This window comes from Protopterus annectens, chromosome 2.part0, assembly GCF_019279795.1.
Source record: "Protopterus annectens isolate FY-2018-M chromosome 2.part0, PAN1.0, whole genome shotgun sequence".
Classification (NCBI taxonomy): domain Eukaryota; kingdom Metazoa; phylum Chordata; order Ceratodontiformes; family Protopteridae; genus Protopterus; species Protopterus annectens.
The window spans coordinates 92,939,601-92,957,707 of NC_056728.1; the positions used below are offsets into that span (position 1 = coordinate 92,939,601).

General features: G+C 38.7%; 1 protein-coding gene across 1 annotated transcript in view; it reads right to left on the reverse strand.

Moving 5' to 3' along the window:
• The window catches only part of TRPM8 (transient receptor potential cation channel subfamily M member 8), an 820,991-nt gene that overhangs the window by 194,706 nt on the left and 608,178 nt on the right, over positions 1 to 18,107 (reverse strand). Inside the window, 1 exon segment of the mRNA XM_044060289.1 lies at positions 15,163 to 15,168. Within this exon segment, the coding sequence (XP_043916224.1) occupies positions 15,163 to 15,168 (6 nt within the window).

Consider the following 18,107-nt stretch of genomic DNA (forward strand, 5'->3'; position numbering starts at 1 on the left):
TCAGTTAATATTATATCAGCAGATGATCAGTAATGAAATCAGACTATCTATATACTTTTCAGGTAGTGACAGAAGAGCAATATACAGTCAGCAAAAACAAGACGTGGGGATGATTTTGGTTTGGACCATCAGTTCCTTATTACAGTTTTAAGTCAAGTTAAAGAAAACAAGAAGAGTCTCTAAGCTCACTAGATATGATTGCAATAGCATCCCACATGAATATAGAGTGGAAGTGAAAAACAAATTTAAGGGATTACACCAGCTGGATACAGTGCCTGAAAATTGTTTAAAGAATTTGTGATATTGGCCAAGAGGTTACAACATAAAATACTTCAAGTAGTAAGAAAATAAAATGGCTGTCTGTTGAGGTTTTAGAAGTGGCCAAAGAAAGGAAAGTAAAAGGCAATGGAAACATGAAAAACTATGTCATACAGAATGCATAGTTTCCAATGCATATTTAAATGAACAGTGCAAAGAAATGAAATAAGATAGAATAAGAAATACAAAAGATCTCATCCAGAGTATTGCTGATGTTAAATGAGATCTCCATTTAAAAATGGGCAGGATAAATGGCAAAGATGGGCAGGACTTTGCAGTAGATACTTGGTGGTACAGCAGTAGCATTGTTGCCTCACAGCAAGAGGCTCTCCCGTTCGATTCTCGGCTTGGGTTGGGAGTGCCTTCTGTGTGGAGTCTGCATGTCCTCCCCGCAGTCGAGTGGGTGTTCGAAATACATGCGTTGAATGGGCGTGCCTCCATTGAAGGTTGGGCATTGGGCTGGCAACTTGACACCATAAAAACCAACTGCCAATCATTAGCGGACCGGAGTTCCGCTGTGGTGACCCCTAATCGGGAAAAGCCGAAAGACAAACAAAACAACTTCCAAACTTTTCTGGTAGGAAAAATCTTAAAGTCTGAATATGTAAACATTATATGTATTTGCTTAACCATGTTTTTTGAGCTTGTAGCCAGCTTGTATATGAAAATATTCTTTATTGTCCATTGCAATTGCTGAATGGTTGAAAAGTATATAGGTTCATAGGCTGATACTAGGCTATTGGCCCAGAGGCCCTCATAAGCCTAGCCAAGAATTTTTCCCATGTTCCCTCAAAGTCAGCACCTGTTTTCTCTGTCCAGCAGGGACACACATGGGATCCCAGGGTTCTATTTTGTGTTTCCCATCTAGTCATCCAGGTTCCTCTTAAAGAGGGCTAGAGAGGTACTCTGCTTGACATGGATAGGGAGTCTATTCCACAGATGGGGGAGTCTTTGGTACACAAATCTATCCTGCCATCAAGTTCTATTAATGTCACAGACCAGATTAAGGCCTTGTGTGCAGGTTGTGTGAGTGGAGTTTGACTTACAGATATGCAGCAACTCCATCAAGGCTTGGTCTGAGATGGCCTTGTGTGCCAGACACAGGTCACTTCTGAGCAGTCTGATTGAGACTGAGTAGAGTGACAGGGCTTTTAGCCTATCTGTATAGGATAGGTGTTTGAGACCCTTATATTTTCCTGGTCAGGAACCTCTGTGGTCTCTCCAGCTGCTGCATGTGCTTGGCAAGGTACATGCTGAAGAGGGCATTGTACTCAATAATGAGTATGATAAGGTAAGAGTACGAATGTGACCTATCAACAATTTGCAGCTGTCATAATTTTGACTGTACAATGTCATTTTGTGACATTATAGTAAGTAAGTCATTAATCACACAAGTGTGTTGTGTAATTTTGATAGTAAACTATATATATATATATATATATATATATATATATATATATATATATATATATATATATATATATATAGATAGAAATAGATATAGATATATAGGTTTACATTCAAAACTTGGAAACTGCATCAGTCAACCGGCATGTGATCGAATGGCAGTTTTCAAGTCGGCAAAATGTTCAACCAAAATGTTTTGACTACACTACAGTGAATGGGTAGTTTAGTTTGAGTATTTGGGTTTAACATTGTGCAGAAAGATCGCAGTTCAGTGAGAAACAGGGGATTAGCCCATTTCCTCACTGTAGTGTGATCTCGGAGTTGGTATATTTAATATACAGGGTGTGGGGGGCAGCCCCCCAGGTGGGGGGTGAGGGGGCATAGCCCCCTGCAAAATACTAGAATTAACATACCGTTGACTGTAGAGTGTAATGGTATGTTAATGTGCATATTGAATACACTGAACTACGGATGTTGATGTATTCATTTTCGCCTTGGCTGCTGAATTCAGCATTTCAGGTCGACATTCTGAACAGTCGATTGAAGTGGATTTGGAATTTCAATAGTATATATATATATATATATATATATATATATATATATATATATATTGGAATGCTACAGAATCCTGAAAACCCAAAATCCTGAAGACCAAAACCCTGAGACCAAAATCTCAAAAGTTCAAAATACTGAAAACTCAAAATACTGAAAACACACAGGATTACCAAATTTTATTATATTCCAATCATTGAGTCAGCCAGGAAATGTATTAACCACAGCGTGTCGGGGGGGGGTCAGGTATTGCAGATTAGTGCCATTGAACAGTGGAGTCCCATTTGGTTTGCTCCTGATGGGGTTCACTTGTCTTAGTTTTGTTTATATTTGTTCAGCATGATTTCAGCTATATTTATTCAGTATGAATTTGGCTCAATGATTCACAACAATTTATTTAAAAAAGATGTAATAAGGTATATAAAGATGAATGGGAGTCATTCATTGCTGTTGATCTAATGATGTTTGCAATTGTTTACTTTCTGAGCTTTTATTTTGTAGGCAGTCTGTCATAAAGTAATTGATGAGTTGATGTGGGTTTACCAACATGTCAGCTGATTTTATGAGTTATGTCCTAAAATTGGGGGGATCAAGCTGTGAATCAGCATGGTGGGTGGTTGCAGGGAGTCTGCACCCCCCAACTTACCCCATTTTCCTTTCTGGGCCATTTGGTGGCTGTAAAGGAGTGAGTTCAATACTTAGAGGGCTGGTGCCTATGAGGACGAGTATGGATTGGGCATTTCAGGGGAGTGGTAGTGGATGTTACCTAGATTGGTTTCATCTGGTGATAGCAAGTGAATGTTGCTGACACTTTAACATGGTATTTGCAGTTTAACCAGTTATGTGTTTAGTAACATTTTGGTCACAGGGGCAACAAGTGTATGTGTGTTTTCTAGGCACAAATCTCTGGTGTTCGGACTTTTCTGGCAGAAGCATTTATCTAACCATGCCAAGGAAAAGGGAGGTTCTCATACGTGTGGCTAAGCAGAGAATATATATGGGGGTGTTGGCTGTTTTATTTGCCAGGTTGGTGAAGCAACAGTGCCACCAGCTTCTCACCTGTCTAAAGGGTGGTTAATTTCTTCTCTATTATCCTGGGCCTATCAATGGCAATAAGTGTATGGGGGGGGTGGGGGTTGATTTGGCTGTAGGAAGCTGACTGGTGAAATGTATCAGGTGGCTTACTAAAGAGTAAGCTGAAGTCCTTTTTATTTTACTCTTACCTTGTAGAGTTGAGGAGGTGGGCACTACATTGGAAAAAGTGACCATGTGCTAAATGAGCCAGCTATGGTTATGTAGATCCCTACTCAGGAGGATACCATTCATAACCTTAAGAAGGTCAGTTTTATATTTTATTAGAAGAGGACAGGAGAGGACAGTTATGATTTCAGATGGATGTATAGTATCGTCAGTTAACCACAGCAGTAAAGGTAAAGTTAAAAATGTAGTGGGAGTTCTCCAAGTCATGTGTACCAAAATTTAATAATAGATAGAATAATGGTCTTTTAGTGGAAAAATGCTTATTTTTAGTGAGAAACAAATGTCATGGAAAAATACAGGATTCCAGATATTCAGCAAGATGACACAATCGTGAATGATTCTGGGACTGACCCACGACTTGTAGGATGACCTGCTGAGATCAGTCGCATAGCCTCAGTGCATGCATTCTGAATCTCAGTCTAGAAATGTATCTGAACTAGATCACTGATACTTCCAATGGAAGTATTATGGAAAGTTCACACCTACTTTGAGAAAATGTATGAGTGAAAAACTGTGCAGTTTCCTAACTTCTGAGGAAGAAAGGGATGTTTTACTATCTAATCAACTGAACTGCACAATATGTATATAAGCCACAAAAAACCCACTTAACTGTTTAGTCAGATGCTGGGAATGTTTTAGTGTACAAGAACTTTGCCTTCTTATTTAAGACCTTTTACAAGTAAATAAAATAAAGATTATCCAACTAAAGTTTCCCTCTAAAATGCTCAAGCTCTGACACATATTCTAACTTTACCCAAATCTTCTGATGTCTCCTGTTTCGATCATATTCATGTTTGTGGACCCTAGTGGAGTGTGGGTTTATCTGAAAAGAGGAAAGGTAATTCACAGCAGCAGAAATGGCTGTATTACTGGCCACATGTAACTACTCAGTAGTATCAACCCTGCAGTCTATTCATTTATTTATTTGCATTTGTTTACTGGGAAGGTCCATTGTGCCAAAAAATGAGCACTTTATCAGTGGGTGCCAGGGAGAAAAGCTCTACAATAAAATGAACAAAACACAGTATGAAAAAATCCACAATAAAATGAACAATAACATAATGAAGGCATAGCACAGTAAACACTTAATGTTCACAATATACAATACCTAACATAACATACTATACATAATACCTAACATAACTTACTAAATATTATACCTAACAAAGCATACATTGCAGTACAATAAATAATATGAACGGTGCACTATGATAGGTGGGATGCAGTTGATAGTTGAGAGATGGGGTACAGTATTACTGTAATATAAAGGATGTGGTGGATTAAAAAAGAATATATCGTGAGGATTTAACCATAAGTAGGAGGGGAACATAACAGGCAGTACCAGCAGTCTAGTTAAGTAGGAGTTAAGAGATATAAAAGGAGAATTTTAGAGGAATACAGATAGGGTAGTAAATAGGGGAGAGTCAGGTTTTGGGAAGTGATGTTTTGGCACATGTGCACAGCCAGGGAGAGGAGAGGTGGCATATTGAGGAACAATGGTGAGATGAGAATTTTGAGTTGGTTACAAATTTTGCAATTTTATTGTAGCATGTGTCAAGTTTGGATATCTGAGAGGACTGGATATTGGTAAGGAGGGGGGGGGGGCTTCATATAGAAGAGATGGTATTAGAAAAGAGGAGCCTAGGGATAGTTTAGAGGAGTAGTTTAGGAAGTAGTTGTGCCAATAAAGGATACCCAATCTGTGATGAGTTTTTTTGATATTGTGAATATGCAGGTCAAATGTCAGATTTTCATCAATGATGACACCTAGTAATTTTATATTCGAGACTACTTCAATGATGGTGTTGTTTTGAGAATGAATACTGAATTCATTCCTGTTTAGGGTGGTGTTTTTAGGGGTGAATAGCCTGAGCTTAGTTTTGTTAGGCTTTTCTAGATGATGGTTAAGTCATCTGTGTACTGGATAATGGAACCATGAGTAAGAGAGGTGTGAAAGTTGTTTATGAATATACTAAACAGAAGGGATCCAAGTATGGATCTTTGGGGAATTGCAGTGGTTGTGTTAAGAAATGGTGAGAAAGATTGTTGCCATTTGGGTAGACTGTTGCCTGTTTGTGAGATAGTTCATAAACTAGTTTAAAGTGGATGATGAGATCCCTTAGTAAGATAGTTTAGTGAGAAGAACAGAGTGGGAGACCGTATCAAAGGCCTTTGAAATGTCATGAAAGAGTGATGAAACAATTTTACCTGTGCCCCGTGCCCAATTAACTGCATCCATAAAGGATATAAAAGCCATCTTAGTACTATGACCAGGCCTAAAACCATGCCGAGTAGGAGAAAGAATTTGATTTTGAAGCAGACAGTTAAGAAGCTGACTGTGAATTCATTTTTCTAATATTTTAGTGAGAGATGAAAGGATAGCAGTGGGACGGAGGTTGGAAATGTTAGAATTGTTTCCACCTTTATGGAGAATATAAGCTTTTTTCCTGACTGTAGGTACATGGGACTCTTGAATAGATTTTTTAATAAGTATGCTAATGGGATAAGCAATAGAATTAGCTGCTATTTGTAGGAATTCAGGAGGTAAGTTGCCAGATGCATTAGTGCCAGGTTTAAGTTTAAGAAGAAGTCTTTTTGTAGTAGAGGTTGAGATGGGTGATAGAGAAAAGGAGGGTGGAGAGGAAGTAGTAGAGTTTTGTGAAGATGGATCAAAAGGGGTGGGGTTAATTTGTGGAAAGGAGGTGGTGAGGTTAGCTATGGCATCAATGAAATATGTGTTAAAGAGGGAGGCTATTTCAGTGGGTATTTTATCTGAATTTGGACAAAGGTTATTGTTTGAGCCTGGATATAATGAGTTAATTAAACTCCAGAATTTTTTGGGATTTTGCTTATGTTGGTTTTGCAGGAAGAAGTAGTGTTCTTTTTTATTTTTGATGACAAGTCGTTTTACCTGGTTATGTAGTTGTTTGTACAGGATGAGGTCTGAGGGATTTTTGTATTTTTCCCATGTTTTCTGAGCTTTGTCCCTGGCAGTCATGAGTTGCTTAGTGGGTTTAGTAAGCCAGCTGGCATGTTTAGTCTTTACTCTCCTTAGACAAAGTGGAGGTAAGTTGTTTAGGATCTGAAGAAATGTAGAATTGAAGAGGTCAATGACATCATCAAGGGGAAGTAATTTTAAAGAGTCCCAGTGGCCACTTTGTAAAGTTTCATTAAGGATAGTTCAGCAAAAATGGGGTAGGCCTCTATTTTGTTTATATTGAGGTTTACTTAATGTAGAGGTAGTTTTACATATTATAAAGGCAGATAGGTTGTCACTAAAGCTATTAGCAGTATCCCTGAGGAGGAGATTTTGTTTGAGACTAAAAGCCAGTCCAGGATTGAGCTTTTGTTGTTGTTGTTGCTGGGTCTAATTATATTGGTGAGTAGCTGAGTAAAGTTATATAGGTTGATATTGGTGGAAGGATGCTGATGCGAGATGTCAAGCCAATTAAAGTTAGCATCTCCCAAGATGATTGTCTCATTTTTTTTTATATTATTAGTTGTCCATGCAAGGATTTCTTTGAATATTGGAATGTTATTGCCTGGGGGGATGTATAGGACCACAATACAGAGGCTTTTACAATCATTCATTTTTGGGAAGGCTATTGATGTTTTGACTGTGGAGAATTGTGGGACTGGCTTTGTATGTGGAATTATAGTAAAGGCATTAGGCTATAAAAAAGTGACACCTCCACTTTTTTTACAGGGTATATCTGATCTTAGGTAAGCATAGCCGGGAGGTAGAAATTCAGCATCTTGTATGTGTGGTTTTAGCCAAGTCTCAGTAGTGGTTAATACATCTGGCTTGTGTTAAGCTATCCATGCATGTAACTGAGGGATACTATTTTTGATACATTGAAGGTTAAAGGTTGTGAGTTTAGAGATTTATGGGCGTTAAGAGGGTTGAGAATTATAGAGGTGGCACCTGGGTTTGGATGAATATCTCCACATTGGGGTAAGTTAGAATATATATGTGGGAAACTTATAGGTTGCAGTTTCCTCTGTTTTGTGGAGATTATTTAGGGTTACCTTTGTATTCTTGTTTTCTAGATGAAGGATTTTCAATTTGGTTTGTAGAATAAAGTCTGTTGCATAGAGACTGGAGGCTATCTCAGAGAAACTGAAACGTGATTGTGTTTGTGTAGATGTTATAGAATTTGGTTTGTGAAGTATATAGGCTGATTGATGTGATGTTAGTTGCAGTAGAAGGAATAAGGATAGAGAGAATGCAAGGAGCTTAGTGTAAGAGATGAGAGGCATTGTCAAGAGTAGGAGCTGATGTATATAGTGAAAAGTAGCTGGTGGTAAGGTAAGTTAAAGTTCTGCAGGAAAGTATATGTGAGATAAGGAGATTGTGGCTGACACGGAGTATAATATGTTAATTATTTGGTGGTAAGTTAGTAGAGTAGGGTAGGAATGAGTTAAATAGGGCTGTTGAAAAGAGGATGTGTGGTAGGGTGAAATGTGATGATGAGATTAAAGTAGGATTTTACATGGTAGGTGTGGGAGGCGTTAGGGTTAGAATAAAGGAAACTGATGTGGGGGTGGTTGAGAATGCGGGTAGGGTAGGGGAGCGGAGTGGAGTGAGCCTGAGCATAGCAAGGGTGAAAGGAGCGGGTTGGCCCAGGTACCGTAATGTGCAGATTATCAAGAGAAACAATCATTAAGGTAGAAGACGTGAGTCAGGTAAGAATAGTAAGTATAGTAACAACCTTGAACTGAGAGGAATGTAGGCAGAGAAGAGGGGAGAAAGGCAGACAGACACTGTATACAGTTAGAGTTAGACCAGCATAAACTGTGTGATAACAAGAATGGAGTAGAAGAAATATCAAGAAAGGCATGAAGGTTGTGAGGTTAATATGGAGGGATTAATTGAAGATTTTACAATAATATTAGGGGACTAGTATGTTATAATTGTCTACTGCTGATAAGAGAATATTGGGAGAAGCAGGTTTAAGAAGGCTTAGGTAGGGGGAGGGGGGAAGAATACAAGAATGTCCCGGTGGTGTACAGCACTTAAAAAAAGAGGCAAAGGTTAATGAATAATGTTATTCATATGACAACATACATTAGGCTGCTCTTAGTCCAAGTGAGCCCTACTGTGACTTGGTTCTACTTCTGTTTGAAGATGGGAGTCTCATGGGAGGGAATGTATTATCAGCTGTAAGACAATTATGAGGTTGAGCAAACAAAAAAAAATGAATTTAAACAGGCCCTTGCCCACCACAGATAGGGTATTCCAGAGCATAGAATGGGTGAAAAAGACGTTCAGGAGCAGTAGGTCAAGCAAGGAGTCACAGTGATTTTTTGCATTCACAAAGTCTTAAAATTAATTATTCAGAGTTAGGTGACCACATCAGGGCAAATCAGTTTGAAATAGATCATGTGACTGCCTGACAAGGAAACTACATTTACTTCCAGATCAGAAATAACCATACCATATTAATCTATGAAGTGCGCTGTGTATTCCTTATTACGGCTAGCAGAGGCAACTGGAGGGTGAACAAAACTGAGCTCTTCCACAATTTATAGGAAGTCATTACCAAGGTCAGTGGATTCATTGTTCTGTAAGATGCTGAATTTACTAAGCACTAACCAGTTAGCATGATCTGGTGCTGGGTCAGTTAGGACATCCATAAATTATTAGTCTTCAGTTCTAGAGGCAAGGTCTCCATCTATGCTACCACTGATCCAGGATTGTCAATAGTCTAGACAAACTGCACTGGCCAGCTGAATAGGAAAGGATGATATGACCCTTTCTGGTCACTCCTGTTCTGGGAAGAGGATGTAGAACTTAATACCGGTTATGTGGCTTGGTACAGCTTCAAGTTCAGGTAGAGAGATGGGTCCCCTTCGGTAGATCGAACTTTTACAAGTTCAAACCTCATATGGCCGAGACCATATGTTTAAATTTGTAATAGTTTGATCAGACTGAATGGAGATCTCCGTACAGTCCGGAACGGGAAGATTTTCCTTTTCTGCAATGTAGTGCGATCTCGGATTTGGTATATTTAGGTAAGGGGGGTGTGGGGGTGAAGCCCCCCTGCTACAGATGTTTAGTTTTGTTTTTTGTTGTTTTTTTTTTTTCTTCAGTGTTCGAACTTTTACAAGTTCAAACATATGGTCTCGGCCATATGTGGTTTGAATATGTAAAAGTTCGATCTACTGAAGTAGATCCAGAGAGACAGACCAGATCTTCAGAATATAGCATGTGGAGGTAGAAACCTTATACTCATAACATCACTGCTTTTCTTTCTTTCTGACAAGGTGAATGACTGGTTGTTGTAGGATAAGTTCTAATCCTGCTACATTTGCTCTCATACAGACTCTCTTTCCAATATTAATAATGAATAGTCATTATGTTCTGCCTTCAAAAGAGTGAGAAGGAGACCTGCTGCAAAGCCATATTCAAGAGAACAGTCACAACCAGCAGAGATGTTGCTTGTTAACAGAGGTGGAACTGTAAAGTAAGCTAGTGAGTAACAGCAATTGAATTAAGAACAAGGGAGACCTTCTTCTTCTTCTTTCGGCTTTTCCTGGTTAGGTGTCACCACAGTGGATCAACTGTCTGCTCATGATTGGCAGTGGAGTTTTACAGAGTTGAGTTGCCAGCCCAGCGCCCAACCTTCCACAGAAGGCACACACATGGACTCAAACCTAGGGCCAATTTGGAGTGTCCAATCCACCTACAGCATGTCTTTGGGATGTGGGAGGAAACCGGAGCACCTGGAGGAAACCCACACGACCACAGGGAGGACATGCAGACTCCGCACAGAAGGCACCCCAGCCGAGGATCAAACTGGAGAACCTCTTTCTGTGAGGCGACAATGCTAACCACTGCACCATTGCAGCCAGAGAAGAACAAGGGAGACTTTTAACAACAACAAAAAAAAACAAAAGAAAAAGAAAGTGCCTCATACTACCTGGCAGATGGTGGACATGATGACATCTGCAATTTGTTTATACCTCCATAATATGGTCAAAGAAAATTGTTTGGAAATTTGACTTATACCCTGAACTAATACAAATTGTTATCCCCCATTGATCACTAAGACGACAAAATGAGCACATACATTTCAGAATTGTTTTTCACATTCGCACATTCCTATATCACAGCCTAGCTACAGTGGTCTGTATTACGTTCCACTTGCATGCTTGCAGTCTGATAAAGTAAGGATACAGGTTGCTCCATGTCTGGCTTGTCATTTTCTTAAAAGACATAGACCCAAGAATAACTTCAAAGTTAAAGAAAGAACATAGAAAGTCATCTGGCAGCCACTGTTAGTGAGTGAGCCTTGTGTCAGATGTTCAAGCCACTATTTAAGACTGCAGATTTAATGGATTACCCAGGGAGTCTAACCATGAAAGCCTTGTTTCATAACTGGTCCTCAACATCAGTGCAAGTTGGCTGCTGGACATGGATGAATCTGAAATAAAATTGCAGAAATGAATGTTCGTGAATTATGTATAAACCAAATAATGTTGCCATTACCCATTGGCCGATGAGTAGTCTTGTTATTCTTTATGGCCATCCCTAAAAAAGCTTTAATGTAAAGATTCTGAAAAGATCATTTAGATAGTTAAAGGTGTACTGTGCTCTGAAAAGGAAAAAATAATTTTATCCTATCATGATTTACTAATATCCCTTGAGGCACTATATCTAGTTATCACTAACTTTTTATTTTGTTCAAATCTAAAAAGTGGTCTGATAACGTGGTCAGTATGGCTTAGTTCCATTGTTGGCTAAGCCATTGTCTTTCCAACAACAGTCTTGTGTCCTCAAAACATTAGATTATCATACCTACAACATGCAGCATATGATGTAATAAACCCTGTTTTTCTTTAAATGAAAAATAATGCTTACATTTCATTTTTTAACTCAATGAGTCCCACAATCGGAGGGATTCTTCCAGGCTGTATTTCTGTCAATAGCGTCAGTTTTTTTCATAATAAGAACACATAATAGAATTTCTATTAATTAATTTCTTTAAAAAAACGTTATGACTCCAGAAGAAAGGAGAAAGGCAGATGTGCTAAACAGTATAAAGTAAAGGACATGAGATTTTCCAAAGAAACATTTAGTTTGTGATCCCAGTATCTAAACACACACACACACACACACACACACACACACACACACACACACACACACACACACACACACACACACACACACACACACACACACACAGACACACAAAGAAAGAAAAAAAAACAGAAAATAGGAAAAAGAAAAATTTAAAATATGGTGGGTTAGATAATGTAAGAGCAAGAAAGGACTGAGAGATATCACAGAAACCCAACACGTGCACTAAGGAAGATGGATAATATAGAAATGCCATAGATTAGAAGAAACAGCCAGGCTATATTTTTTACATGTTAGGGCAGCGTATTTTACATCAATAATGCAAAAGTGCAAAGTAAAAGTGAGTTACATTGCCTAAAGAAATGGAGAACTTGCAGAATTATTTGCACTGTGTACTTCTGCCAACAAAAATGTGAGATATCAAAACTTTCATTTTTTACATATATATATATATATATATATATATATATATATATATATATATATATATATATACACCCCATTAATTTGCCCTTTATTTGCCATTTATTTAATCTTTTAACAAATCCCAGGCCTTTTTGAAGGACTTCAGGATTTTGAAATCCACAAGCTCTTAGGTAATCTACTGATCTTTCCATAAAAAGTATTTCCAACATTCAGACTGAGCCTTGTAACCTCGGTTTTGTAGCCATGTCTACCATTTTAGACAGATAGTTTAAGTCCCTTCAGTTTCCTGTATGGGATTGACTCTAAAGGTTTACTCACCTCCGCATATGTTTCATTAGCTAGTTTATTTTTGCAGATTTCTTCATAACCTAATCAAAAACTAGATCAGACTAGACATTAGATTTTCTGCCAGACACCTGTGCTGCTTTTTCAATAATTCCAGTTAAGTTTTAGTCAACTATGGCTTCTCTAAAAAGTCAAACATGACATTTAAGAGGCAGTGTCATCCTATTAGAAGCCATAGAAAGGGAAACTTCAATATTAAATGAAAAGCAAAATGCAGAGTGCTAACAGTATATTTCTTGGGATCTTAAGTAGCATGGTGGGCTGTTACCCACACTAGTCTTTGCATTGGTATCTTCTCTAGGACTTTTCATACCACCGATATTAGCCCTTAGGGCTTTAGTTTCTTGAATCATTTCCAGCTCACTCTTTGTATGGTAGCAACAGTGTGACATTCTTCAAAACCCCAGTGACACTAAATAATTCCATCAGAGGATCTAGAAGTAAACACTTGAGTTCTGATAGTATGTAGACTGATTGCCTAATATTGACATTTGATATTTCATTAATGAGCCTCCAATAATAAAATATCTTATATTTTAGGTCAATAACCACTCTCCTCTATCTAAACTTCATTTGGCTAAGACATTATCTAAGAACATACTATTATCCAGAGAATTATGTCAAAGTGAAAAACCTTTGTATTGTTTCATTTTTGTATGAGGGTGCTGAGGAAATACAGTGATTCTACAGTAAGCATTAGCAGTTTGTGATAAAGGCTTGTTGCTCTTAGTGTAGCAACATTTTACATAATCAGTCATTTGGTAAGGACAATTTTGAAAGTTTTATGGCCTAGACAGTTAATGGAGAAGGAAAGAAGATGCTGGGCATCCTTATGAATAAATATGGTTTCATCCACAAAGACCTCAGTTGGTGATGAATACCTATGTAGTTTAGCAAGTAGTCCACATGGTTATACCATGACATAAACAAAACTGGCAACTGTATGCACTGGTTTAAATTTTTTTCAGTTACAAACATTAGGCATAGAAGACCAGTTGGTTGAAAAGCAATCCTGTCTCTGTAAAAGACTATGTATGGAGGTCCAGCAGACAGAGGCTGCAGCTCTTGCTGGCTGAAGCAATGGCCACCATGCAAACTGCAGTCCACATATAGTAATTTAACTCTGTAGCAGTAACAGGGTCAAAACAAGCCCAATTTATTTTTCCCAGAATAAAGTATACCCTGCACTGAGGTACTGATTCTCTTTGCACAGACTTTAGCAAGAAGTTGCGCTTGAGAAAGGTTTTACACAATTTCAAAGAAGCCAAGGAATTAGAATACTGCTGTAGCTGAATGTTCAAGATGGCAGCTAAAAAAATCTTAATGGAGAAATACTACAGTTCCAGTCTAAAAAGTATCTTCTAAATCGTTAACAATTGTAGGAACTGGTGCCTGGAAAGGACATAGGCCCTTAGAGTTACTTACAATGAGAAATATTTCCATTTGTCCCTGCTGAGCTTTTGTGAAAAAAAGAGTATATTAATAATTTTACTAAAAAGAGGGAATATGGACATCATCAGAGAAGCCAAACTGTGAAACACAGGGAGTAAATGTCTGGGTGAAATTTGCTGGATAATTTGGAAGGCAGTGTTCTTATAAAACTCAACAGGGGCTTTTTCAAAAGAACAGCAGAAGAAGAGGGAACCAGATCTGGAAGTCTCAATAGGGAAGTATAAATATGACTTACACTTTGATATGTCTTGCCTTTTTGACAAATTTGACCATCACAGGAAATGAGAGAAAATGAGGGAAGAGTGTAGAGGTGTCCTATTAGGGACTTGTTGGCTCAGACATCCTTCAAAGGTTTACCCTGTAACTGACAGAATAAAGGAGAAGAAGCCCCTGAACTTGTTATTGGTTGGGGAGGCAAACAGATCACAGGCAAGGTTTCTTACATTTTTGGAAAAACTTCCTTGCAACTGCTGAACTCAGGGACCAAGCACTCATTGGCTAGAAGTAGGCATCTGTTTGGCTTGTTGTTTAAGGAAATGGACCCCCCCCCCCCCAAAGATATGGGCAAACAAGGCAACTAGTGTTTGACATTTCCTGTTCACATACTCTCATAGCGCCACAGCATAAGGGGTAAGATTTGTTTACAAAACCATACATTTGTTACGTCTTCTGTTATCATCTAATTATTGGGAGGCATTCCTAGAGTGCTTGTATGGTTAATAGGACTGCGCTTCACCTCCAGTACATTGATGTGAAGGGAATGTATGATGATAACAAGACATCCTGAATGTTATCCATTGAAATGCTTACTCCATTCCAGGACTGATACAGCCATGATGATTGCATCTCTGAAACATAATCATTATGCCAACCTCTCACCTAGGTTCATACTAGGCTAGCTGCCCTTGTGGGCCATTTTAAGCCTAGCCAATTACCCCATGTGACCCTGCACTGTGTATCTGTAAGGTAAACAGACACAAAGTGATGTTGGAGGGGACAGCCAATGAAGATACATTATTTTTGTTGTTGCTGTTGTTGCCCATCTCCCATATTAAGTATCATTTGCCTGTGAGAAGTGAATTTGATGATCAACTGGATACATAGTCTGAGACCTCTGGACCTTAGGGGTCCAATGGAGAACCGTTGTGTGAAACTATTGCATGAAGAATTATAGCTGTAGCTGTAGCCATGACACCCAGTACTTTTAGACAAGCATAAGTTGTGGTTATGCGGGATGTAAGAAGAAAACATTTATTTTTCTGAAGTACCTAAACTTTACATGGGGAATCTTGCTCTGCACAACTTGTTGTCTAAACTGTAGCCTATAAATATAAAAACTGGAGCAGTTTGCAGCTGAAATTTCAAGAAATTCAATGTTATCCCTAGTAACTGAACAAGGTGATCAGAAATACTTTTGACGGTATTAACTGAGTCATAGTGTGGGCAGCTTGAAACCAGCTGCCCAGATATTAAAACATTTTCACTTCCTGTAAATACAAGTGTACTACTCACAGGTATGCATCTGGAGAGCACTCTGGGGGTTGAGGTGAGAACAAATAGGGGGGGGTCTGTTTCTGATAATGAGTGGCTCTGATGTGGAAAGCAGATACCGCCTACTTATATGGAGGTAGAAATCTTTTGAGCCTGAAGAGTACATCCAATTCAAAAGGTTTCCTTTGGGATGAATGTCCTTAATGCTCAGATCCACAATTTGCTTGATGTACCTTCTTTTTCCACAAAGTAGAATATGCAGTAATATACTTACCCTTTCTGGTGGGAATGCATGTGATGGAATTTTTGATTAGGAAGCTTCGGACATCTATATATGGCAATTTCTTGTGACACTTTGGAATGTCTGACAGGTGACGGGATGGAAAATAAATGGTACCTTGCAACTAACTATGACTATCACCTACCTGTTCATTGTTATTGGTTTCCTCATTGACAGGTGAAAGGATCAAATGACACCAAATTGACTTCACTGGGAAGCAGTCATGCAAGGTCCCAGGACTACTGTTATCATGATGTGTGTCTTGACATCTGGCCCAAGTAAATGTGGCCCCTGAAAATAGATGCACACTGTCCTGAGCAAATTAGCTTAAATGGAGACATTTATGCTGGCAGACGGCTATGCCAGATCCTGCAGCTTTGACAAATCTTTGGCAACATTGTATGATATCTCCACACAAGGTTTGCCCTAGTAGAAACTAAGGACTGATTTGGGGATTTTTTTTTCTTTAGGTTCATCAGACAATTTCTTGGTGTCTGGGGCATCTCAGTGGACAGATCCTTCTGAAAGTCCACCATGTGTATCAAACAGTTTAGTAGTCTCAGAGAGGAGGTGGAGAGTGTAAAGAAGTGCTTCCTTATGCAGTCATTCACCTTGTACAATCTATCTAGTGGGAAAGCCATGGGGCTGAGTAGTGTAGGAGCTTCCTTTAGAGGAGTTATCACCACTAAAGTAACTGGCTTAGGAGTCTCTAACCAGAATCTTCATGCCCTGGAAGGGCATAGGAAACAGTCTGCTTTTCTTGTTATGGGGGACTTCATGTCTAGGTTCTTCCAGTCCTAGCTAGTCACTATTTTTAGCACATCAGCCAATGGTGGGACTTCCTGAGATGACTGTTGTGTAGACCTGAATACCCATGCAAAGTCTGCTGTGAGGCTGACAGAGAGTAATTTAGCCATAGCCCTCACTATTGCATCATCCTGAGGACCTCACAGAGTTTGAGGTCATCAGGAAAGGAAGGAGGGGGAATTAGTGTCTTCATAACTGGGGAGCACACAGTTTATAAGTGATACATTATCATATTAGGAAGCACTACTATTTTAAAAATATATCACTTTTATTGTGTCAACATTTCAGTATTTCAAAGCTTGGTTAGTCATGCTGTGTTATATGTTTGGATCACAGGAGTCTAAGAAGGAGGAAAATTAGTTTTATGGTTGATTATTCCTATATACCTATTTTTCTATTGGCATTTGTTTGGAATAGTTAGATGTTTTAGTTGCGATTATTCATATCTTGTTTAAGCAAGATGCAGTTAATTGCAGTAATTCGCTAGATCATGTGTGGCTGATGCAGGTGTTTAATTTACATACTTCCTTTTACACATAGTCGCCCTGTGCATTTTTGAATAAGAAGACTCCAAATAGGAGGAAAAATATTTTTTATGACCTAAGAACACTTGAGAGATCTGCAAAGAGCTTCAGTCTATCATTACTAGATTTTTGGATCCACGACTATAGAGGAGTCCTGTCCAGTACACAGTCCTAGTGTCAAAACATGAGCATGGTTCTAAATTAACAATGTGGGTTGGCTAGAACTGAGACTGTATCAGATTGAAAGGGGCCTATATCAAATGTTGGGTGTCAGTTGTAATGGCCAGGCCTTTTGTACCAAAAACAACAGAGTACAACACTGGTGCTGTGAGGATTCATGTCTGAGTGCTGTGCCTGAAACCACTTTCCAAATTGACAGAATTTATATAAAAATAATGAAGATCAACACTGATGTTAAGATAATCAGGTTAGGGTCAAGATCAAGACTGTCAAAGGAAAAGTTGCCAGTTTGGTCACAGAAACCAAGGTTTGTGACATCAACATTAAAACTGTACTGGTTGATGTCAGCAGCTTTAGGGCTACAACCAGTGACATAGGGTTGGCAACAAAATCTTTGTTGTACTGGGATGTTGTGAAATGATTTTCAATGTCCAGATTAATGAGGTCTGTAATACTGCACTCCATAGCTTTACATATAAGGCTTGTGAGACTAATGAATCTGTAGTCACCAGAATCTGTGTTTGGACCACCATTGTCTAATGGCATTACAATGGCTGTTTTCCAGGCTACAGGAATATAACCAGTGGAGAGGCTTATATTAAAGAGATTTAGTAGGGGTTCAGATAGGTCATAATTGGCACTGACAATCAGGTAACCTAGTATGCTATTTGGGCCCATGCATGAGGTATTCTTAGTTTTTGAGAGAACTGAGCAAGCTTGTTCCATCGCAATTAAAGGCCATGGCTGAGACTATGGAACCTGTGGAACAGTTATAACTGTGGGCAGGCTAAAATTTATACTAAATTTGTTAGGTAGGATAGTGGCTATTTCCGTTGGTTCAGTGAGTGCAGTATTATTGTGGACTAGCTCTGAACATTATCTAGTGTTAGCTCTTAACTTCCTAATGTAGTTGAAAAAAGTTTTGCAGTTATTTTTGATTTTACTGACTATTTCAGGTTTGGGTCTATGTTTAAACAAC